This window comes from Bos mutus, chromosome X (assembly GCF_027580195.1).
Source record: "Bos mutus isolate GX-2022 chromosome X, NWIPB_WYAK_1.1, whole genome shotgun sequence".
Classification (NCBI taxonomy): Eukaryota; Metazoa; Chordata; class Mammalia; order Artiodactyla; family Bovidae; genus Bos; species Bos mutus.
In genome coordinates this window covers 49,864,994-49,890,925 of record NC_091646.1, presented here as the reverse complement: position 1 = coordinate 49,890,925, position 25,932 = coordinate 49,864,994, and the positions used below count along the sequence as shown (strand labels likewise).

Sequence of the window (25,932 nt, the reverse complement as noted above, 5' to 3'; positions counted from 1 at the left end):
TCCCACAGTTTTGCCTACAGTTTATGGGGGTTTTTTGGCCTCAAAAAAATCTGTGAGAGTCACTAAATTTTTATCTTTTCTCGCCACTCCCCACTCTAAGAAGATTAAGCCAGGGACTAATCTCAGGTCTCAGACTAAGCCCTTGTTGCTGTTTTAGCCAGTGTCTGTAAAGTCCATCGATTCCTCAAAGTTAGGAACCTTTGCATTTTGATTGGCCAGCTACGTACAAGACGCCGTTTCCAGCAAACCCTCGAAGGTATACACGCCCATTCTCGGTAAAAAGAAGGCCGATTCAGCTGTCCTTTCCTCTCACCTCCTAGAGACAGCTTCAGAGGTCTCAGGCCCTTTAGCTTAATTCTCTTGCCCAGCAAGGGAGAACAGCCTTTATTGAGAAGTTTGCAGTTTCATATTTTTCTACAAAGTCCCGACATTTGGAATCAGCCTGAGCAAAAGGATCACTATAAGTGGTCTTGTTAAATTCAAGAACCGAGACACTAATCGTTTTGTTTTACGCACAGTGACGAATGCGAACAATATTAGAACAAGGGGAACGTCAGCCAATCAGCTGATTTCAGCAGCAACCGCCGACTTGCTGCGCGTCCCCGGGCCCTGGCGGGTGTGGCGCGCGGCTCTGAGGAATTGAGTTTGCGTCAGCGTCAGCGCGCGCACCGCCTCGCGCCAGTGAGCTGTGACTCAACCAATCAAGCTTCAGCAGAGCACGTGGCTCCGCCCCGCCGCCTCCCGCGTCCCAGCGGAAGCGCATGCGCGGGGTGGGGCCCGTTTATTTGAATCCGAGAGGTGGAACCCGGAGGATTTGGGATCGCGGAGTGTACGAGGTGAGGTACTTTTAGACACACAGCAAAATGGGAGCCCAGGTACCGAAGAGAATTAATCTCCTGATTTCTGAGCAAGGCAGTCCTCCAAGGTGTCGGGTTTCCCCTAAACCAGGAATCTGCCCAGTGGGTCCGTGGTCGCGGCCAGGTTTGCTCCCTGTTGACACAGGCTGTGAGAGGGGAGTTCTTGGGGAGCGATGGGAAGGTTCCATCAGAAGGGGCCAGAAGCTGGTCGCCCGCCCTTTTTACGTAGGACCCGAGGAAACAACTGGCAACCTGGAACTTCCTGGTGGTCTAGACACACATATTGCTCTCCTTCCTGCTCCGGCCTTATCTGTTCTAGGGAGGTGGCGTTGAGTGTCATTATGGCCATTCCTTTCGTTTTTCCCATTTGCAGCCCCAAATTTAGAAGTCATTCTGGCTTTCTCTCTTTTCCCCTACATCCAATTCTTTTGTTACGGCTTTGATAAATCTCCTTCCAAAACATTTCACGAATGCAATCATCTGTCTCTCTTACTGTTTACACTTTAGGCCAGGTTCAGACCACAGTCACATCTCTTCTGGCCCTTTGCTAAACTTTTTAAATTGTCTGTTTCCACTCCTGGACCCCTGACATTCTGTTCTCTGCGCTGCAGCTAAAACGATCTTAAAACATAAATCAGATGGTATCACTTCCTCTCTGACACTCTTCCCTTCCCCTTATAGTTAGTTGCCTATGACACTTAAAATCCAGACTCCTTGTTTTGGTTGGCAAACCCCAATGTAGCAGTCCCTGTCTGCCTTTCTGACTTTGTCTCCCACTACTCTGTACCTCTTTCATGCCACTACTCATCCTCACCTCTTACTGGTGGTGTTGCTGTTTCTTTAACACACAAAGACCTTGCTTCAAGATCTTAGTATGTCTTGCTCTTTCCTCTCCATGAAATACTCTTTGACCAGATCTTAACATAGTTGGTTCCTCCTGGCATTTGAATTTAGCTTAAAGGTCACGTCAGAGAGGCTTTCTCTGAACACTTGTTCCACAGTAGCTTGTCACTGTCACCTCACCCCCCCTTTTTTTAATCACACCACTGTATATTATGTTCACTATTAGTTATTTACTTATTTATTGACTCGTGTGCCTTCCCATCCCACCCCCTGTAAGTTTCACTATAGCAGAGGCCTTGACTTTTTTTATCCCTGATAAGTAGAACTGTGCTTGGCATATAGATGATGCTTAGTAATTATTTACTGAATAAGTGAATTAGCGAGGCATGTTTCTGTTCTGAGAATCCTTAGTTTGGCAATCAAACTTTGCACTGACAAGGCAGGCAGCATTAAAGATTAAAAGCAAAATCAAGGCAAAGTGGAGAGAAATAGGAGTGGAGAAAGTAACATTGAGTTCATGAGATGAATTAGTATTAGACTCACTTATGTGATATAGCCATTTTAGAAGAATTTGTTATGTTCCCTGTACTTTTACCATCTTTTTTCCCCCCTCCCACAGGGCCAATTCAGCTGGTGAATGTTACCTTGGAGAGCTGTTTCTCTCTGTTACTCTTTAAGTCAAAGGGCTTTTTGAGAAGGTTAACCTATAGATTTTGTTGCCTGGATTGCTGTCGTTTTTTATTGTGTACTTGTATGCTAGGTACTCTGTACTAAATGTGGGGAGTACAGATAGGTGTGGTCCCTGTCTTTGGAGTAAAAAGGGAGGGACTGTTTGGCTGGTTAGTGACACCTTGACACTTGTTTTTGTATAGAACATGTGCAGTAATGTCATCTCAAAAGAAAGTTAACTCTTGGGCACGAAAGAGGACTTCACAGGATAGTAGTAGCTATCAGACTAGACTCTCGGCCTGGAGAGTAAAAGAGGACCTAAATGACTCAAAGAGCATCTCAAAATGTGGACAGAACAATACTGTGGAAGATTATGAAGGCGCTGATGATCAAGCAGAAAATGCTCTGCAGATAGCATTGAGATACTTTGAGAAAGGTAAGAGATTGTTTTCCTTGTGTAAGGCCTGTTCCTGTGAAAAATTTCTAGACTCTTTTGGTAAGGATTTTTAAAGGAAAGCATATTTTTGCTCATTCATGATTTTTGTTTATTTAATGGACATTTATTGAGCACTTAACTACATATCAGTATGCTAGGTACTAGGGATACAACAACAAAGAAGGTTCCAGCAGAGTGGTTTTCAAACTGTTGTACACTGGGATTAAATTACCTCAGAATCTTTTTCTTTTAATATTGATTTATTTGACCGCATCATGGATGCAGCTTTGTCACGGGAGGTACTCGGGGTCTTTGTTGTGTCATGTGGGGTCTTTCGTTTCACAGACTCTCTAGTTGTGGCACGAGGTCTCAGTAGTTCTGCAGCATGTGGGATCTTAGTTTCCTGACTGAGAATCGAGCCCGAGTCCCCTGCATTGCACAGCAGATTCTTAACCACTGGACCACCAGAGAAATCCCCTACCCGAGAATCTTTAGAAACCACTGGTACCGGGCATCCACTCTTAGATTTTCTGATTTTATTAGTATGGGACACAACTTGGGCATTGGAATTTTTCAACAGCTCTCTAAGTGATTCAAATGTGTAGGAAAGCTTGTGAACCACTGTCTTAGTTATTGAAAACACCTTAGTCTTGGCGCTTTATTTAGTTTAGAACAAAGAAACCAGGGCAGGACTCAGTTTTCCTGCTGTCAAATATTCTAGGGTTGTAAGGGCTTTGAAGGGTTTTTAGAAAGACTCTTTTTTACATAAAGCTGTTCCTTTGAAGTAGTCTAATTGTAACTGTTGAGGCTGAGGAGTGAGAGAGTTTTAAAGTCCTCACTGTTTACTATTGTTCCTCTTTCAGGTCCCATTAAAACTTCACAGAATAAAGAGAAACACTTGAAAACTGTGGAAAATGTGGCATGGAAGAATGGGTTAGCTCCAGAAGGAATCGACATTCTATTAAGTGTGGCACTCAGTGGCAAATTTGGTATGTCACAGGGATAAATTTTTCAGCATTAGTTTTGCCTTTCAGAATTTGAATTACATTGTTGATTGGAATCAGATGCAGTTAAAGAACTGTATATTTTTCCTATTCTCTTCATAAAACCAATATAAGATTATACAAATGGACCTTTCTTATGTCCAAACTTCGATTGTGGCGCAGCTGGTAAAGAATCTGCCCGCAATGCTGGAGACCTGGGTTTGATCCCTGGGTTGGGAAGATCCCCTGGAGGAGGGAAAGGCTACCCACTCCAGTTTTCTGGCCCAGAGAATTCCATGGACTGCATAGTCCATGGGGTTGCAAAGAGTCGGACACGACTGAGCGACTTTCACTTTCACTCAGTATGTTGAAACTACCTTAACGAAAAGTTGCTATGTGCATATGCTGAAAATGGCTAGTTATCACATTTTTATTTTTAAAATGGATTCTTGTTACCAAATGCTTAGAAGCGATTTTTAGTATTTCTGTTAGGAAGGGTAGATAATAGTTAGTGTTGCTGGAAGGCACATTAAGAGATCACTAGTACTCTTGCCTGGAAAATCCCATGGATGGAGGAGCCTGGTGTGCTGCAGTCCACGGGGTCTTGAAGAGTCGGACACGACTGAGCGACTTCACTTTCACTTCTCACTTTCACGCACTGGAGAAGGAAATGGCAACCCACTCCAGTGTTCTTGCCTGGAGAATCCCAGGGACGGGGGAGCCTGGTGGGCTGCCATCTATGGGGTCACACAGAGTCAGACACGACTGAAGCAACTTAGCAGCAGCAGCAGTGTTCTTTATTGCCTTTAGTTTCACTTATCAGTGACAATAAGTCGCTGTTGATATTGTCTCCATTCCATTGTCTGTGGCTTTAACTGTTAAGATGCTTTTTCTTTGGAGTAAATGCTTCCTTTTCTGTTCTAAGTTCATTTGTATGGGGGTGGGGGGAATCTTAGAAAGAAATAGTATCTGTCCATTATTCTTTTCACTTAAGAACCTTTTAACCTACCCTCATCCAAATTTAGACTTAGAGAGTATTTTAGCTCTTGAACATTCTCATTTTCAACTGAAGCCCAGAGTGGTTAAAGAGACTTGCTTCATCTCAGAGCTAGAACCAGGGAACTCTGGTCTCCTTATTCCCCTTCTAGTGTTTATAGTGCACCACACTGCTATCAGATTTTCTACTTTTTTTCTTTAAGACAACTGTCAAAATTGGATACTTAATATACCATTTTGCATATTGGGTACCTTTGTGCATATCCTATCATGTTTGCAAGGGTGTGTGTTAGTCCCTCAGTTGTGTCCGACTCTTTGCGACCCCATGGTCTGTAGCCTGCCAGGCTCCTTTGTCCATGGGATTCTCCAGGCAAGAATACTGGAGTGGGTTGCCATTTGCAAGGGTACGTATGTGTATTTTAAAGAAACAATGCATGACTAGCTGAATTCAGTATATGACTTCTGGGTATTTTAGTTCTCTATTTTTACCTGATTAGTGCTCTCTGTTTTCCTAGAAAGTTAAATTTGACCTAATAAAATTGGTCTTCTTATAAGTGGTTTCAGATTGTTTGCTTCTAACAAATATCCATGAATTCATATTTACCTAATTAGTGTCCCTCGAGGACAATTCTATCTATTCCTTCTCCCCTTAAAACATGTATAGAATATACAGATGTTTTCTACTTTGGAATTTCTCTTTTCTTTTATGATATCTCAGAAATAAACGATTAGGTTTTCGTGATGTTTGCTAGGTCTTGTAGCAAATGCATGTGTTTTTAAAAATGCATGCCTCAGGCTTTGAAACTTGTATATAACAATTTGTAAAATAATCTCTAGCTTTCTAGTCTAATTTCATTTTTCTATTAAGCTGGAATTTGGAGATATTAAAGGTAGCCTCCTTAATTGCTTTTCTCCTTTTTGTTATTTCTATAATATCCCCCATCACTATTAGATCTTTGTATGTAACTCCTTTGCTAAGTTGAAATGCATTTGCTAGAAATGTCATAATTAGGTACAAAGGGACTTTGTACTCTTTAGTAATTAAAAAGTTACTGGGAAGTAAGAATAGAGTCAATATTCTATTCAACATAGAATTCTCCCCTTGAATTTGGTATATGTATAGAGTATTAGTAGTCAGACTGTTATAAACTGTACAAGAATTGGGGGATGGGAATAGGGGAGAAGAGAGGTAAAAACAAGAAATCACGGAGTGGAAAGCAGAGATTTTTATTCTTATGATTCATTACCTGCCATCACTGCTTCCTTTTTTCAACGCAAAATAATGGGGTAGAAATTGATGAGACACATTGTTGTAGTTATGTGGGATAAGTAAATCTAGAGAACATGATGACTAAAGTTAGTAATATTGTATAGAATGTTGGAAATTTGCAAGAGAATAGACTTTAGGTGCTCTTATCACAGAGAAGAAAATGGTAACTATGTAAGGAAATAAAATGTTGATCAGCTTGACTATAGTAGTCATTTTACTATAATAGGTATATAGTATCTGCCAGGTGTTTACATGTTCAGTTCAGTTCAGTCACTCAGTCGTGTCCGACTCTTTGCGACCCCATTAACTGCAGCACGCCAGGCCTCCCTGTCCATCACCAACTCACAGAGTTCACTCAAACTCATGTCCATCGAGTCGGTGATACCATCCAGCCATCTCATCCTCTGTCGTCCCCTTCTCCTGCCCCCAATCCCTCCCAGCATCAGTCTTTTCCAATGATACAACTGTAAATACAATGTAAATGCAATGTAAATAGTTGCCTGTGTATGCCTAATTCAAGCTTTGCTTTTTGGAACTTTATGTAATATTTTTTAGGAACACTTTGTGTGTTTAGTTGAATTCACAGATGTGGAACTTGAGGATATGGAGGGCTGATTATATCATATCATCATGTTGTGCATCTTAAATATAAACAATTTTTACTAAGGAAAAAAAAACAAGAGGTCTGCACCTGTAGGAAAATAAAAGACATGTATAAGACTTTTCTGAGAATGCTACTTATGGGTGAAGTTAAGAACAGTGTTATCTTAGTGAATGGATGTGATCACCATGCCATAGTACATTTAAGACAGTGTTTAAAGACCTGTATATTTCTAAGAATGCTACTCTCGGGAGAAATTGAGAACAGTGTTATACTGAATGGATGTGATTACCACACTGTAATGCCTTTAAAACATTGGTTAAAAACACATGTATCCAAGATACAGTTGTGGCTTCTACTTGTATGAGAAGTTGAGAACACTAGTTTTTCAGTGAATGGTTCTGATCACCACAGTATAACGCAAATAAAACAATGTTTAAATATAAAAATTGATAATGTATGTATATATAAAATTATTGAAGCCTTAATAAGCAGAAGCTGATATAGGGTGTATATTAAGACAAAGCTACTGGTCACATCACTTCTATTAGCAGATGGGAGAATAGCATGGAAGCCAGAGAATGATGGAAAGACTGGACCAATATAGAATGACAATACTACCAGCTAATAGGGTAGTTGTTTCATTCTGGTATCCTTTCCATTTTGGGGGCGTGGATGGAGAATACAAATGAATCTATCTATTCTTAAATGTAGCAGCTGATGTAAGATGTCTTACAGGAGATTTAAATAAATCAGAATCTATTATGCCATTTTAAAAAGTCCTTGAAATTTTCCTAGGAGTAAAACACTATTTTTGAGATGTAATTCACATACCATAACATTCACCCTTTGGAAGCATATGGGGTTGGTTTTGTTCTTTTTTTTTTTTTTTAAAGCATATCCATGGAGTTGGGTGGGCTTCCCGGGTCTGCCTACAATGCAGTCCATCTGCAATCCAGGAGACCCTGGTTCAATTCCTGGGTCAGCAAGATCCCCTGGAGATGGGATAAGCTACCCACTCCAGTATTCTTGGGTTTCCCTGGTGGCTCAGAAGGTAAAGAATCTACCTGCAATGTGGGAGACCTGGGTTTGATCCCTGGGTTGAGAAGATCCCCTGGAAAAGGGAATGGCTACTCACTCCAGTATTCTGGCCTGGAGAATTCCATGGACTGTATAGTCCATGGAGTTGCAAAGAGTCGGACATGACTAAGTAACTAAGCACAGCACATAGAATTGGGCAATTATCACTACTATCTAATGTCCAAACATTTTCATCCTTCCAAGAAGAGATCCTGTATTCATCTTCCATTGTTAGATAGAAATATTAGAGCCAAAGAATTTGCTTTATAGTTTATATTAGAAGTTAAAGGTACATTTTTGTTTCAAACTATGCTTTGTAATGATGATAAGAGTTATTGCTGCTGCTGCTGCTTCTAAGTCTCTTCAGTCGTGTCCGACTCTGTGTGACCCCATAGATGGCAGCCCCCCAGGCTCCCCCTTCCCTGGGATTCTTCAGGCAAGAATACTGGAGTGGGTTGCCATTTCCTTCTCCAATGCATGAAAGTGAAAAGTGAAAGTGAAGTAGCTCAGTCGTGTCCGACTCTTAGCAACCCCATGGACTGTAGCCCACCAGGCTCCTCCATCCACGGAATTTTCCAGGCAAGAGTACCGGAGTGGGTTGCCATTGCCTTCGCCATAAGAGTTATTGAATATTACTTTATTGCCTTCAACGTAAAGTGAAAGTTTTAGGACCAAGAGTTAATTACAGTGAAGGGACAATCAAGACCCTAAAATGTAGTTTAATTTGGACTTTGTCTACTTTCTAGGGAGTGCTGTAAACACTCGGATATTCAAGTGTATGATTCCAGCAACTCTAATATCAGAAGATTCCGTGGTTAAGGCAGTCTCCTGGCTTTGTGCTGGCAAGTGTTCTGGTAGCACCAAGGTAATATTTTTAAACACTTTGATGATAAGTCCTTCAGAGCCACTTAAGGGCTGGCAAGGAAGAGCCACTTATGAGGTAATGGCAGTGGCCTTTTGTGCAAAGCTTGTAGTTTTGGAACAATATAGCTTGATGTAAGAACTCTGTTCAAATATAAATTTTTACTGAGAAATAAAATCTATTATCCTTTGTGCTAGAGGCTTCTAAAACAGTCCTGAGGGGGGTAATTAAGCTCTATTGTGCCAGTTCTATTTCTCTAAAGATAAGCATTTTGTTTCTCAATAGGTGCTTTTTTATCGTTGGCTGGTTGCAATGTTTGACTTCATTGATCACAAGGAGCAAATTAACTTGCTCTATGGCTTCTTTTTTGCTTCATTGCAAGATGATGCACTGGTAAGTAAAAATTGAACAGCATTATGCATTGATCCATGGTACGTGCTTGTATATCGATGCACCATATGTGCTTCAAAGTGCCAAACAACTTTCCTTACTTATTTTAAAATGTATGAAACAGGAAAGTGTAATGAGTAGCATAACGAACACCATTATACCCGTCTCTCAGATTAACAAATGAAATTTTCCCCACATTTGCTTTTTATCTTCTTTTAAGGAAATAATTGTTACAGATAGAATTGAGTTCACATTGGAGTCTCTTTGCTGATTTAGAGCAATGATTGCCATCTTTTCCCTTTTAAACCACTTCAACAGGGTCCTTTGGGTCACTTATTCTACAGTTTCTTGATTAACACTGTGAAAACCTCATCAGAATTAATGAGAAGGAGAGGATTACTTTTCATGAGATGCCAGTGGACTGATTTTGATTAAATAGCATAATTAGTCCCATTGAAAGCATTAATAACTAAGAAATCAATCTACTGTCCACCTGGAGGTCTTTCAAGGACCATCAGTAGTTCACAGACCGTGTGAACCATTCATCTAACAGAACTTCTCTTGCTTTGGGGAAGGGAGGGAATTAATTTATTGATTTCATTTTCAAAAATTGACTATGTTGCATTATATGAGACAGTGTAGAAGATTCAAAGATTAGCTGAGAGTTTCTATATTCCAGGGGTTTGTAATCTATTTCAGAGACTAAGAAAAGCACATAAAGTTAAATGACAACACGTAAGTTCTATTATCAAAGACAGTGTATGTTAATGTGAGGATAGTAATTGCTGTGATACTTCCAGGAAGAAAAGAACACTGTAAACCAGAGTGATTAGAAAAAGCATCATAAAGTATGTGGGCATTGAACTGGGCCATGAAGGTGGAGTAGGATTTGAGATTTGAGGTTTGATATGACAGGAATATTTCAAGCAAAAGTTGTAAATTGTGTTTTAGGAAACCTTAAATAGATCAGACTGACTTAATTACAGTTGATGTCGGGCAGTGGTGGGTGGTAAGGCTGAAAAGATTGGGTGAGGAAAAATTGTAGTGGTCTTTAAATATGATGGTAAGAAATTTGAACTTTATCCAGTGGGGAAATCACTGAAAAACTTGGGACAGAACATGTTGAAAGCAACATTGTAGGAAGTTGTATCTAATAATGCCAAACATTATGAATTAGGATGGAAGCTAGAATCAGGAAGACTAGTTAGGAGACTGACATGATGATGATATCCTAAACTAGCAATTCTCGAATATGCTCTGTGGATCCTTTGATGCTTCCTGAGAAACTTTCAGGAGGTCTCAGAGGTTAAAATTATCTTTATAGTTATATCAAGATGTTGGTAGCTATTTTCACTGTGTTGACATTTGCACTGATGATGGATAAAACTGCTGACACACTCAGGGCAGTGAGTCTGCACTATAGTAGGGTTTGTTGTGTTCTTTACTGTAGTAAAAAACAAAAATGCAAGTTTTACTTAATAATGCCCCAAATGAAGCAATAAAGATTAATTCACTAATTATATTAAACTTCAACCTGTGAGACATATCTTTAATATTCTGTATGATGAAATGGGAAGTATAAATAAATCCTTTCTGCATATTAAAGCACAACAGTTGTCATGAGGAAAGGAACTTTGTGTGATTGAATTGTGAGCCAAACTAGCTGCTTTTTTCCATGGAATACCATTTTTACTTCAAAGAATGACTGACATATAAACTATGGTTATTCAGACTTGGTATTTGGCAGATGTTTTCTTGAAAATGAACAAAGTGAGCTGGTCATTTCATAGAAAACAACTGGCACTATTTGTTGCAAATGGTAAAATTTGAGCTTTTAAGCAAAAATGACAAGTTTGAAAAATTTGTATTTGTCATTGTGAACTTGACAGCTTCCCAATACTTAAAAGACTTTGCTGATGAGAATGAGAATATTAATGACTGTGATTTTTAGTTTTATATAATGATTGTAATTATATTATAATTATATTAATAATTATATAATGAAATATGTCAACATTTGGGAGATAGGTATAACTAATTTCCAAATGATCTCGTTTGAAATTATGTATGGGTAAAAGCCATCCAAAGTGTAAGATATATCAATGAATTTTAATGGAATAGAGTACAAAGAGTTCATTGATAAGATTTCAGAATCCACATTGCAGCTATTTCCTAAGAGACTACTACTTATTAGTTTGGTGAAGTATCAAAGACTAATATCCACAATTTTTTTGAAAAGGCTATTAAAATATTCCTTCTTTTCCAATTACATATGTGTGTGAGGCTAACTTTTCTTCATGTACTTCAATCATAACAATGTATTGTTACATTTAATGCATAAGCAGAGTATCTGTCTATTAAGTTAAAAACATTAAAGAGATTGTAGAAATGACTTGATGTAATATAAGAAATATTAAGAATAAATAATTATATTCTTTCAAAAAAATAAAAGATTGTAGAAATGTAAAACTATGTCACACTAAGCCTTTTTTTGGGAAAATATAGCTATTTTTCATAAAATATTTCATTTATGTTTAGCATGTAATGAGTTTATTTTTTAAATGAGTTACTAAACATTAAAAAAATTTCCTAACTTTAATTTCTAATATGGTGAATATCAACAGCTATAAACCAGATAAACAAAAGCTTTTGGGGATCTTCTAATTTTTAAGAATGTAAAGAGTTTTGACACCAAAAAGTCTGAGAATCACTATCAGAGATTAAGGGGTATGAAAAATTGAAGGGACAAATCTTAAAGGAAACTGTAAAGGAAGAATTAACATAATCTACTACCTAAACTGGATTAAGGGAAAGGTCACGATATAAAGATAGGGTTTGTAAGTCAGCATGATGCAAAATGATAGTACCTTTGACCATAAAAGGAAATTTGTGGAAAAGGAGGTAGTTTTAAAAGGAACATAATATGTTTGGCTTTAGATGTACAAAGTTTGAGGTTACGTCCTGTAGAAATTCACTCAATGAACATTTATTTACTAATGTGAGAGTCATTGAACTAGTATTGGAGGTACAAATATGAGTAAAAGTAAGTTAACTATTGGTCTTCCCATATGGCACTAGTAGTAAAGAACCTGCCTGCCAATGTAGGAAACATAAGATATCCGGGTTCAGTGCCTGGGTCTGGAAGATCCCCTGGAGGAGGGCATGGCCACCCACTCCAGTATTCTTGCCTGAAGAATCCCATGGACAGAAGAGCCTGGTGGGCTATGGCCCATAGGTTGCAAAGAGTTGGACATGACCAAATCAACTTAGCACATAAGTTAACTATAAGCCTCATATCAGATCAGATCAGATCAGTCGCTCAGTCGTGTCCAACTCTTTGTGACCCCATGAATCGCAGCACGCCAGGCCTCCCTGTCTATCACCAACTCCCGGAGTTCACTCAGACTCACGTCCATCAAGTCAGTGATGCCATCCAGCCATCTCATCCTCTGTCATCCCCTTCTCCTCCTGCCCCCAATCCCTCCCAGCATCAGAGTCTTTTCCAGTGAGTCAACTCTTCGCATGAGGTGGCCAAAGTATTGGAGTTTAAGCTTTAGCCTGAGTCCTTCCAATCAACACCCAGGACTGATCTTTAGAATGGACTGGTTGGATCTCCTTGCAGTCCAAGGGACTCTCAAGAGTCTTCTCCAACACCACAGTTCAAAAGCATCAATTCTTCGGCACTTAGCTTTCTTCACAGTCCAACTCTAAGTTTAGGGAGCACGAATTTGTGATGTTGCTAATGTCAAGGGTTGTAGTTCCTCCAGGGTGGGACACGAAGGCAAGAGAGTGACTGAGCTAATGGATCAGGAAGTCTAGAGAGAAAAGGGAGAAGGTGAAGACAAAAGAGAGCAGATTGGGAGCACAAACAGCTGAGTTTCAGGTTGCCTTGGTGACATTAAAGGCATGTATTAGGATTAAAAACTGGAATGATATAAGTTGTAGCATTGGAATTTAAGATTGCAGAGGGGGACTGGTTCAATGTGATGACAGGATTTAGAGTGACAGTGGGGTGAGTTGTTGAAGACTAGAATAAGGGAATGAAGGTTATTGGAATTGAAATTTTCCATATCCTATGGATTTGTTGTTCCTGTTGCTGGTCATCTGTTAATTACCAAGTGAAATATGTTGAAAATCTCCCACTCAGAAGGCAGACTTGTCAGTTTTTCCTTAAAAAGTTGTCAAATTTTGCTTTATATATTTTGAGTCTATTATTAGGTAAAGGCACAATTATAGTTTTCATATTGTCCTGCTGAGTCAAACCTGTATCATGAGTAGCGTTTTGTTAAAATGCTTTTTGTTTTAGTCATTTTGTTTGATATTGACATTGTCAACTCAGGCTTTATTTTGGCTAGTATATTGCTTGGTATGGACATGAACTTGGGTATTGTCAACTCAGGCTTTATTTTGGCTAGTATATTGCTTGGTATGGACATGAACTTGAGCAAACTCTGGGAGATAATGAGGGACAGGGAGGCCTGGTGTGCTGCAATCCATAGGGTCACAAAGAGTTGGATACGACTTACCGACTGAACAGCAACAACATTACTTGGTGTATTTCTGTCTTTTGGTTTTTTGAAAAATCTTCCTTTGCCCTCATGTCTTAGACACTTCCCCACTCCAGCATTCTTGCCTGGAGAATCCAATGGACAGAGGAGCCTGGCTGGCTACAGTTCGTAGGGTTGCAAAGAGTTGGATATGACTGAAGCAACTTAGTGTAGCACAGATTTTATTTTTAAATCCTGTTTAATGATTTTTCACTTTTGCCTGGAAAATTAGTTTATTTACCTTTGTAGTGATTATTGATATTGTAGAAATAAGTAGGAATACCTTATTTTTTAATTTTATTATTTTGGGCTGTGCTGGGTCTTTATTGCTGCAGTCTTTTCTAGAGTTGCAGGGAACAGGAGCTACTCTAATTGTGGTATGTGGGCTTCTCTTGTTGCGCAGCACAGACTCTAGGGTGCACAGGCTTCAGTAGTTGCAGCTCCCAGGCTCTAGAGCACAGGCTCAACAGTTGTGGTGCATGAGCTTAGTTGCTCCATGGCATGTGGAATCTTCCCAGATCAAGAGTGGAACTCCTGTATTGGCAGGTGGATTCTTTACCACTGAGCCACCAGGGGAGCCCTGAGATCTCTTATTTTGAGCTTTCTAAATGATCTGCTTTTTTTCTGATTCTTTTCCTCATCCCTCTTATTTTGGATTGATTGTGGTGTTCCCCCATTCTTGGTTGGAAATTACATATTCTGTGTGTGGTGTTGTTATTGTACCTATTTTAATATGCGTATATAGTATAAAATGTAAAATATATAAAAAGTCATCCTTCTTACTATTTTTCTTTTGTTTGGAAGATATAGTTATTTTTCATAAAATATGTCATTTATCATATAATGGGTTTAGTTTTTAATGAATTAATAACTTTTTATAATTTTCTCAGTTGAAATCTTTAAGGCTTTTCTTAAAGTCTAGAGGTAACCAATATCTTTATCTTCATCTTGAAAGATACAGGGCCCTAGAATGCTTTAACTCTGATCACATCCCTCCCACATTATACACTATTATCTGATTTTAGTTCCGACTCTTCACCATCCTCCTCCACATACACACGTAGTAGACATTATTATTTTCTTCACAATTAATATTTGTTTAGATTTGCCCACATATTTACCAGTTTCTTTGCTCATCATTTGTTTTTACATCTCAGACCTTTAATTGAGATTATTTTCCTCTGAAAATATTTTCTTTAGGTTTTTTTTTTTTCCTTTTATGGCTGCACCACCCAGCATATAGAACTTTCCTAACTGGGGATTAAACCTGTGCCCGCTGCAGTGGAAGTGCGGCGTCTTAACCTCTGGACCACTGGGGAAATCCCTAGAATATTCTTTCAGTAGAATCTTTTTATTTTTAATTTTTATTGAAGAATAATACAATATTGTGTTGATTTCTGCCATACATCAACATATATCATGGATATACATATGTCCCCTCCCTCTTGAGCCTTCTTCCAACCTCCCACCCCATTCCACTGCTCTGGGTTGTCATAGCGCCCCAGTTTGAGAGTAGAATCTTTGATGGTAAACTCTGTCTTTGCCTAAAAATGTTTTTACTATGCCCATGTTCTTGAAAATTGGTTCTGCCTAATCAGGAAAAGAATTTTTAAAAGAACAGATATATGTATATGTAGAAAAAAAAGAAATTTGGTTCTGCTGTGTGTAGAACACTAGGGTGACAGTTAAATTCTCTCAGGACATTGACAGTATTATTCCACTGGCACCTCCTTTCCATTGTTGTTGAATCAGTCTAATTGTAATATGTTGTTTCTTTTCTCTCTAAATACTTTTTAAAAGCAGCTTTGTGAGATAACTTAGATACCATACAGTCCACTCAAAGTAAAATCTACTGGGTTTTAGTATGTTCATAGATAGGTGCAACCATGAGCAGAGTCAATTGTAGACCATTTTTATCACTTCAAAAATCTTATACCCCTTGGGAAACCAACATATTCATGTGGCTTGCTTTATTGTGACCTTCTTACACTTAAAAAAAAAAAAACTCATACATTTTAGCTATCACCCCTGTCTTTCTGTTTAGAGGTTCTTAAGCAACTCCTAGGGCTTTTGAGGTGGCACTAGTGGTAAAGAACCTGCCTGTCAATGCAGGAGACATAAGAGATGCAGGTTCAATCCCTGGGTTGGGAAGAATCCCTGAAGGAGGGTATGCAACCCACTCCAGTATTCTTGCCTGGAGAATCCCCATAGTCAGAAGAGCCTGGTGGGCTACGTCGATGGGGTCGCAAAGAGTTGAACATGACTGAAACGACTTTGTATGAATGCATGCAAGCAACTCCTAATATATTTTGTGTCTTTAGAGATTTGCCTATTATGGACATTTCACATAAATGGAATCATACAGTGTGGGGTCATTTTTGACTGGCTTCTTCTAACTTACTTTACTTTTTACTTGAAAGCATAATGCTTTGCCTATTCTAGGTACCTTATATAAGTTGAATAATCCAGTATTTGTTCTTTTGTGTCTGGCTTCTTTCACTTAACATGTCTTCAAGGTTCATTCATGTTATAGCATATGTCAGAACTTTGTTTTTATGACTGAATGATATTCTCCTGTATGTATATACCATTATCTGTTGATGAACTTTTGGATTGTTTCTACCTTTTGGTTAACATGAATAATGTTGCAGTGAACATTGGCATCCAAGTGTCTGTTCAAGTCCCTGCTTAGAATTCTTTTGGATACATACTTAGGAGTTCTTTCAGGCAGGGACTGAACCTTTTATAACCAAAATATCTAGTATTGTAAACTTCATAAGAGCAGGTCTTTTTGTCTGTTTTATCTACTGCTTAATAAATACTTCTTTCATGAATGAATGAATAAGATCTATTCATAAATGTTTGTCAAATAATTTCAGTATGCTTCAGTAGTTTTCATGATGCTGACTAAAGAGTTTCTTGCTCAGCATGGCAGGTGAGAAGGGGGCTTCCTTTTTTTTCTTTCTTCTTCTCCTAAAAATATTTATTGAAGTATCCCAGGTGGGACCAGTGGTAAAGAGCCTGCCTGCCAATGCAGGAGACAAAAGAGACGTGGGCTCAATCAGTTCAATCAATTTTTATAAACTGAACACATTTGTATAAGTATCACCCAGAAGAAATAAGGATCCTAACTATAAAAAGCATTTAAAAAAGTTACAACTTGGGACTTCCCTGGTGGTCCACTGGTTAAGACTCCACTGCAGGGTGTGTGGGTTCAATCGTTGATCAAGAACTAGGATCCCATATGTCATGTGGTGCAGCCAAAAAGTAAAAATAAAAAGTCACAACTTGATGGGCGCTTGACTCTGTAGTGACTGAGATGCGGTGGCTAACTGTTTGTCAGCAAAGCAATTGTAAAGTCTCAGATGCACATGAATTTTTTCCTTTCTAGGTGCTATGATTAAAGGACAGTGTCACATAGAATACTGGAGCTTAGGTTGGCACTCATTTTATACCCAACATGTATTGCTAATGGTTCACAGCTTTCCCTGTGTTGCTCAGGCAGTAAAGAATCTGTCTGCAATGCAGAAGGTCTGGGTTTGATCCCTGGGTTGGGAAGATCCCCTGGAGAAGGAATGGCAACCCACTCCAGTATTCTTGCCTGGAGAATCCCATGGACAGAGGAGCCTGGTTGGCTACAGTCCATAGGATCACAAAGAGTCGGACATGACTGAGTGACTAACACTTCAGCTTTCAATGCTTCATATCCTAAGGATGTGAGGCACTGAATTTTTTTTTTTTACAGAAAGTTACTATATTTTGTGTAGAATATGGCAACTTGGTCATAATATGTATTCTTCCCTTAAAAAGAAGATCCTACATCTAAATTCATACTTCTTATAAGTATGTTCAGTCTTTATCAACTCATTTCTAAGTAGAGGAGTGGCAATATGGAATTATGTACTTTAAAGTATAGAGTCATAACTACCAAAATATAACTTTGTTTAAAAAAATCTTGGGTTTTGCTGCTTCTTCAGTCCCATTTAATAATTTGTTATTGTTGTTGTTCAGTCGCTAAGTCGTGTCTGACTCTTTGTGATCCCAATGACTGCAGTGTGCGAAGCTTCCCTGTCCTTCACTATCTCTCAGAGTTTGCTCAAACTCATGTCCATTGAGTCAGTGATGCTATCCAGTCATCTCATCCTCTGTCACCCCCTTTAATAATTTACTTTTTCAATTTCCTATATTCTAAAGCAGGTACTGGCAAAGTTTTTCTTGAAGGGCCAAGTAGTAAATATTTAGGTTTGAGCGTCATACTGTCTTTGTCACAAGTACTCATTCTGCTGGTGCAGTGCAAACTCAGCTACAAACAAAAACAAATGGCTGTGTTCCAATAAAACTATTCATAGTGACCAGCAGTGGGCTGAATTTGATCCACAGGTTGTTGTTTACCCATCCCTCCAATAGAATATTGTTTTCTTGTCTGATAAACAGATATTCTTAATTTCATGAACTCTGATTTATTGGGGTTTTTCTTTAATGTTTTATTTTATGGTTATCTTTTTTTAATGGGAAAAATGAACTGCTACTCTCTGGTCATGAAGATACTCTCCTCTGTTTTCTTCTAGAACAAGTAACAGCAAATTTCCTATAAAGAAAAGGAAGTAAATATTTTAGGCTTTACAGGCCACTCAGTTTGTGTCACAACTGCTCAGCTCTGCTGTTGTAGCAGGAAAGCAGCCATGGCCAATACATAAATGAGTTAGTGCAGTTGTGTTGCAGTAAAACTTGATTTACAAAAATAAGTGAACTATAGTTTGCTGACCTCTAATCTAGAATAAAACCTCAACAAGTGGTCACTCAAAATGATGTGGTATAAGGAACCAATCCTTTAGTAGTTTAAGTTCAAATTTATTGAGTGTGTGCTATTTTGCCAGACTGAAGTCTAAATGGCTAATTAAATTCTGGTATATTCACTAGAATATTAAGATCATTTAAAATGATCATTTTGAAGACCAAGTAACATGGGAAAATACTTTTAAGTGGGAAATCAGGATAAAAGTTTTAAGTTTGTATCTAAATAGCTGTGGACTGCTAGAAGGAATTGGCAATCCACTCCAGTATTCTTGCCTGGAGAATCCCATGGACAGAGGAGCCTGGCAGGCTACAGTCCAGAGGATCGCAAAGAGTCAGACATGACTGAGGGAACTTAGCATGTACACACGCACTAGAAGGAATACATAAATTTTTGTTAGGTAGAAGAATCTGTTTGTGGTTTTCGAGTTGTCTGCATTGTTGTATTCCAAAAATAACTTTAAAAATCATGTAAGTGAGTAAGTGAAAGTCACTCAGTAATGTCCAACTCTTTGTGACCCCATGAACTATACAGTCCGTGGAATTCTCCAGGCCAGAATACTGGAGTGAGTAGCTTTTCCCTTCTCCATGGGATCTTCCCAACCCAGGTTTCCCGCATTGCAGGCAGATTCTTTACCAGCTGAGCCACTCGGGAAGCCCCTAAATAGCATAAAGACGTGCTAATTAAAACTATTGTTCAATCAAGTCCTGAAGCCTTTTTACTTAATCATTGTAGGATTGATATTTAAGGAAAATGTATTGTTGCTGTCTTCAAGATATGTTGTCATTTTTTTCTTTTAATTTTTATATTTTGACAGTGCCCTTATGTCTGCCATTTGTTATATTTACTTACCAAAAAAGAGAATGGTGAGTATTTTCATTCCAATTGTATTACATTCACTCTGTGGAATTAGCATTTGTATTGGCCTTTATAAAGTTTTAATTATTAGCATTAGTTCTATGGCAAGGTTTTGTGGGAAATTGCTTTTTAGTACTTTTACCTGAGAGCATCTGTTTAATGGCTTAACTGAGCAGGGTAATTATAGTCTTAATGTGTTGTAAGGAGAAGCTACATGGACAATGTTTCTTTTTATTCTGAACCACAAACTTCTTTTCTTTACCTTCACTAGTCAAACCATTTCGTGTGAGAAAACTGCTTGATCTTCAGGCCAAAATGGTAAGTACTCTAGCCAGTGTACTCTGTGCTAGGTATGGAGCTAGGCTTTGGGGATGTAAAACTGAATGCATCATTATCTTCAAGAAACTTATTGCCTGGGGAGCTGAGTCAACAAAATAAAAATCAGAATTAGACTGGGGTCAAGGGAGGAGTGATGATGGTGAGTAGAATTTAACTAGGCCAGGAAGGAAAAGAAAGGCACTCATGGCAGGGAACAGCATGAGCAAAAGCCAGGTAGATATCAAATAGCAGCAACTGTTCATGGAATTGGGTTGGTATGGCTGGAAATTAAGTGTTAGGGAGTAATAAAAAATGACTATTTTGTTAAAGTGACTAGCTTATTTATTCTGTGGCTGTGATCTAGGAAAGCATTCTTCTCTGGATGCTTAAACTTCAGTATATATCCTGACCATTATCTCTTGTCCTTACAACCCTCTTGCCTTGTTATTTCCACTATACTTGCCAGGTAACAGAAGCTTTGGGTATGAAACTGAGGGAAGTTGTGGTGCCTATGCCTAATTATTGAAGCCTGCATGACCTACATAGAGGCATTCAGTTTTCATGAAAAACACAAATCCGTGTGCACATTTGTGCTTCTCCAGTATGAGGTTTCCTGTTGGTATTTACAATTCAGTGATTGTTTTTGTTTTATTAAGGGCTCCCCTGTTAGCTCAGATGGTAAAGAATCTACTCACAATGCATACCTGGGTTTGATCCCTGGGTTGGGAAGATCCCCAGAGAAGGGAATGGCAACCCACTCCAATATTCTTGCCTGGGAAATCCCATGGACAGAGGAGCCTGGTAGGCTGTAGGTCATGGATTCACAAAGAGTCAGACAAGACTGGGCGACTACCACTTTCACTTTCCTGTTTTATAGCTTCCTGTTTCGGTTCTTTGAGTGCATGCAGTATCTTCTGATAGCTCTCTGAGGATAGTAATAATAATGATTTGTCTAAATTTAATTTTACTTCATATTAATCAGGCAGAGAAGAGAGAAAATATAGGGAAGAAGTAAAATATGGGAAAAGATCATAAAAGAGAACATGTCAAGTCAGTGAGGGTTGCTTTATCATAGTTGATTTAAATGTTTGAGTTTCTGTTCCTCGATTTTCTATAGCATCTTCCTATAGCTATATCACATAATAAAATTAGGATATGAGTATTCATTTAATCTTTTTATTTTATTGTTACTCTTTTTTTCTTATTGGCCACAGAATTGAAAACTCTTATTTTATTTCAGGGAATGCAGCCTCATCTCCAGGCTTTGTTGTCACTGTATAAATTCTTTGTTCCTACTTTGATTTCTGTATCTTTGCCTATGAGAAAGAAGGTAAGGGATTAAGGAGCGATAAGTCATATTTGGATAGAAATATGTTATTTTGAGTAAGTTAATTTATAGATTTTGACTAAAATGTTTATAGCATGCTGTTTAAGATTTAATATTGTAGTGTTGCTTCTGAGAAGTTTTTTAGGGATTAACACTTCGTTTTGATTCTATTCAATGTTCTTAATAGATTCCTGATTATACTTTAAATGGGCCTGCATGGGTGCAAAATATTTCATAATTAATTTATTTTCAGTTAATAAAGTTTTAGATTTTATACCGTTCTAACTTATGGATACCTCCTCTCATGTACTTTTTTTTTCTTTTATTTTTTTCTTGGATTTATTTATTTATTTTTTTTAACTTTACAATATTATATTGGTTTCAAATTTGCAGATCTATTTTAAGAATTCAGAGAATCTGTGGAAGACTGCTCTACTTGCTCTGAAGCCAAGGAATCCAGGATTTCCTTCAGAACCTCTAAAGTTGATGTTAACTAACGTCTATCCTATAAAAAGAGTAAGTATTTAAAACCCCAAGTAACTTCCACAGCCTTCTTTATTGTTAGGTTCAAACCATAAGGTTTCAGATGTTGGAAGAGTTTACAGATGTCTGAGTATATTTTAATTACTTTAATTAGGATTCTATGCAAACCACATTCAGACTCCATTCATTAGATCACTTTAATAAGTGCTTTTATATTTATAGTTTGTAATCTGTTTGATCCACTGATTGTCTCATTATCTTTCTTTTTTAGAAATGGAATTCTCACTCAATTATACCAGTGCTAAATTCCTGTAACTACAGTAAAGAAAGTAGAAAAAAAAGGATGAATCTTTCTGATTACCTCAGTAGCAATGGATCATTTCCACTGGAACAGCTTAAAAGCTTCCCTCAACTCTTACAGAACATTCATTGCTTAGAGGTATATAACTGGGCCACATGCTTATTTACATAATCCATTTGATCTTCATGGCCTTTATTTTTGTTATGTATTTCTTATCTGATGATTTCCTTGTTGCTCTGATCTCCTTTTTATATACTTATAGTTGACTGATTTTTCTGTCTTTGCAGCTGCCTTCTCAGATGGGTGCAGTGCTGAACAGCTCTCTGCTACTTCACTATATTAACTGTGTCAGAGATGAGTCAGTCTTACTGAGGCTCTATCACTGGTTGAGTCAAACATTACAAGAAGGTAAAAATTGATGCTTTTTAAGTGTTAGATGAATGAAGAAGGAGCAAGATGGTTTAGAAATAAGTTTGTTTTAAAAGAATGACGATGTCTAGACAGGAGGAGCCTTCATAAGCTATAATAATTTTTTCTGATGATCATATATTCAGAGCCTGAATGCTGCTATTGTTCTAATTTCAAGGGAAAGTAAGAAAGGAGATATGTTGTTAAAGAAACACTACTGCATGGTCACCAGAACTCGCTGGGTGCCTCCACTTTGATGACTGTCACAGTCCAAGGCCTCTCTATCTTTTGTATGTTCAGAAACTTGCTGTTAAGCCTGCAGAATCATCAGATTAATGCTAACCAAACTCTGAGACTATTGTGTAAGCCAGAATGTCAACTTATTATTTCATGATAGAAGTAATTCCTACTGGTGACCAAAATGTTCGTGTTTGCTGGCTAGAATAGCTCTTCTCTGCTATCAGTGTATATGGGAGCCACATTAGTCATCAGAAGGTTTCTTAATTACTGAACTGAAGGAAGGGGAAGTGAGAGAGTTTTTCATCCAGGCCATAGTAAAACCCAATCATTTCATTTCCTCTGAGGGAGTCAATCTCTCTAAAAATAGTATTGTGTTCACCAGATTATTTCTTTCCTGGATAAGCAAATCCTGACTCTTCGAGTGTTTAAGGTCAGTATTAGTCAGTTCCAGCATAGCTCTCTTTTTCCTACTCAGTCTTTCTTTACATAGGGTATGATACAGTTAAATTTCCACTCACTAAAGTTCTACCACTCTTAGATTACCCCCAGTTCACCCTAATTGAAATTTAGCCATTCTCAAGCTTTTAATTCATGTACTTACATTCTTTTGGATTACTGTGTGGCATAAAGCTAACCGTATTCATTATATATGACTTTTACCACTTTATTTTTTTTTACTATAAGCTTTCCCCCTGTATTACCAAGTTCTTGAGGAACATTGAACTATCATCTCCATGTATATGTTACAGTCTCCAGTGTGAGTTGGCTGAGATGTATGAGACTGATAGCTTGTTTATATTTATCATTTATTTGTCACTTTAGAGTTGTGGTGATGTTTTGTTTAGCTTTTACTGTTGTGCAACCAGAGCCTTATGCTTAATATTTCTGTTCTAGAGTGTAATTGGTACAAGGTGAATAATTATGATCATGGAAAAGAATTTGCCAACTTCCTGGACACTATCCTCAGGGCAGAATGCTTCTTACAAGTAAGGTTCTGCTTGTTTCCTTCTTATATCACTGCTTCTCTTTTTTTTTAGTTTTTTATGTTGTATTGGGGTATATAGCCAATTAACAATGTTGTGATAGTTTCAGGTGAATGGCAAAGGGACTCAGCCATACATATACATGTATCCATTCTCCCCTAAACTCCCTTTCCATCCAGGATGCCACATAACATTGAGCAGAGTTCCATGACTTCATCACTTCTTAATTTATTTAGATATTCATTGAAAACCTTTTCATTGGTGCTTGACATCTTTTGTAAACAATATTTGCTCAATTCAAAATTCATCATGAGTGTGTGCTAAGCTGCTTCATTTGTGTCCAACTCTTTGAGACCGCATGGACTGTAGCCCGCCAGGCTCCTCTGTCCATGGGATTTCCCAGGCAAGAATACTGGAGTGGGTTGCCATGCCCTCCTCCAGGGGATCTTCCTGACCCAGGGGTCGAACCTGTGTCTCTTGCATCTCCTGCATTGGCCAGCGAGTTCTTTACCACTAGTGCCACCTGGGAAGCTCAAAATTCATTATAGATAGAGCCAATTGAACTGACGTTTATCTTTGTACTGTTGGCTGTGAAGAAAGAAGTTGTTAAATTATCCAAATAAGAGAAAAAGATCTAGAGAATTCCCTGGCTGTCCAGTGGCTAGGATGCTATGCTGTCACTGCTGAACACCCGGATTCAATCCATGGTCAGGGAACTAAAGTCCCACAAGCCACATGGCATGGCTGACACACACACAAAAACAGAGAAAGAGGTCTGTAATTTAAGAGAACAAACTGAAGATGTAACTGAATGCATTAAATTAATTGAATTGGCCAGTAAGAAAAATCTCACAAGGTGACTGTTGTTCAGTTGCTAAGTTGTGTCTGAACAGTTTGCGACCCCATGGACTGCAGCACGCCAGGCTTCCCTGTCCTTCACTATCTCCTGGAGTTTGCTCAAACTCCTATCCATTGAGTCAGTAATGCCATCCAATCATTTTATTTTCTGTTGCCCCCTTCTCTTGCCCTCAAACTTTGCAAGCATCAGGGTCTTTTCTAATGAGTTGGCTCTTTGCATCAGGTGGTCAATGTATTGGAGCTTCAGCATCAGTCCTTCTAATGAGTATTCAGGGTTGATTTTCTTTAGGATTGACTGGTTTGGTCTCCTTGAAATCCATGGGACTCTCAAGTCTACTCCAGCATCACATTTGAAAGCATCAATTCTTCCACAGTCAGCCTTATTTACAGTCCAGCTCTCACATGCATACGTGACTACTGGAAAAACCATAGCTTTGATTATACCAACTTTTGTTGGCAAAGTGATGTCTCTGATTTTTAATATGTTGTCTATGTTTGTCATAGCTTTTCTTCCAAGGAGCAAGTGTCTTTTAATTTCATGGCTGCAGTCACCATCCACAGTGGTTTTGGAGCCCAAGAAAATAAAATCTGTGACTGTTTCCACTTTTTCCCCATCTATTTGCCATGAAGTGATGGGACTGGATGCCAAAATCTTAAGTTTTTGAATGTTGAGTTTTAAGCCAGCTTTTTCAGTCTCCCCTTTCTCCTTCATCAAGAGGCTGTTTAGTTCCTCTTAACTTTCTGCCATTAGGGTGGTATCATATAGATACATGAAGTTCCTGATATTTCTCCTGGCAATCTTGATTCTAGCTTGCGATTCCTCCAGCACAGCATTTCACATGATGTACTCTGCAAGTAAGTTAAATAAGCAGGGTGTTGATAAATAGCTTTGACATAATCCTTTCCCAATTTTGAATAAGTTCATTGTTCCATGCCTGGTTCTAACTGTTGCTTCTTGACCTGCATACAAGTTTCTCAGGAGACAGGTAGGATGGTCTGGTAGTCCCATCTCTTTAAGAATTTTCCACAGTTTGTTGTGATCCACACAATGAAAGGTTTAGTGTAGTCAATGAAGCAGAAGTAGATGTTTTTCTGGAATTCCCTTACTTTCTCTGTGAACCAACAGATGTTGGCAATTTGATCTCTGATTCCTCTGCCTTTTCGAAATCCAGCTTGTACATCTGAAAATTTTTGGTTTACATACTGCTGAAGCCTAGCTTGAAGGGTTTTGAGCGTTACCTTGCTAGCGTGTGAAATGAGCGCAATTGTGTGGTAGTTTGAACATTCTTTGGCATTGCCCTTCTTTGGGATTGAAATGAAAAGTGACCTTTTCCAGCCCTGTGGCCACTGCTGAGTTTCCCAATTTGCTGACATATTGAGTGCAGCACTTTAACAGCATCATCTTTCAGGATTTGAAATAGCTCAACTGGAATTCCATCACCTCCACTAGCTTTGTTTGTAGTAATGCTTCCTAAGATCCGCTTGACTTCATATTCTAGGATGTCTGGCTCTAAGTGAGTGACCACACCATTGTGGTTAACTGAGCCATTAAGGCCTTTTTTGTACAGTTCTTCTGTGTATTCTTGCTACCTCTTCTTAATCTCTTTTGCTTCTGTTAGGTCCTTGCTGTTTCTGTCCTTTAATTGTACCTATCCTTGCATGAAATGTGCCCTTGGTATCTCTGATTTTCTTGAAGAGATCTCTAATCTTTCCCATTCTATTGTTTTCCTCTGTTTCTTGGCATCATTCACTTAAGGCTTTCTTATCTCTCCTTGTTATTCTCTGGAACTCTGCCTTCAGTTGGGTATATCTTTCTGTTTCTCCTTT

General features: G+C 38.4%; 1 protein-coding gene across 1 annotated transcript in view; it reads left to right on the top strand.

The window, feature by feature from the left end:
- The first annotated feature begins 724 nt into the window (after positions 1 to 724).
- CENPI (centromere protein I) overlaps positions 725 to 25,932 on the top strand; it is a 68,162-nt gene continuing 42,954 nt past the window's right edge. Inside the window, exons 1-12 of the mRNA XM_005901017.3 lie at positions 725 to 836; positions 2,573 to 2,805; positions 3,669 to 3,794; positions 8,482 to 8,600; positions 8,883 to 8,990; positions 19,147 to 19,195; positions 19,459 to 19,505; positions 20,746 to 20,835; positions 21,226 to 21,348; positions 21,587 to 21,754; positions 21,904 to 22,024; positions 23,159 to 23,250. Coding sequence (XP_005901079.1) covers positions 2,586 to 2,805; positions 3,669 to 3,794; positions 8,482 to 8,600; positions 8,883 to 8,990; positions 19,147 to 19,195; positions 19,459 to 19,505; positions 20,746 to 20,835; positions 21,226 to 21,348; positions 21,587 to 21,754; positions 21,904 to 22,024; positions 23,159 to 23,250 — 1,263 coding nt within the window. The 5' untranslated portion in view covers positions 725 to 836; positions 2,573 to 2,585. The remainder of the gene's footprint in view (positions 837 to 2,572; positions 2,806 to 3,668; positions 3,795 to 8,481; positions 8,601 to 8,882; positions 8,991 to 19,146; positions 19,196 to 19,458; positions 19,506 to 20,745; positions 20,836 to 21,225; positions 21,349 to 21,586; positions 21,755 to 21,903; positions 22,025 to 23,158; positions 23,251 to 25,932) is intronic.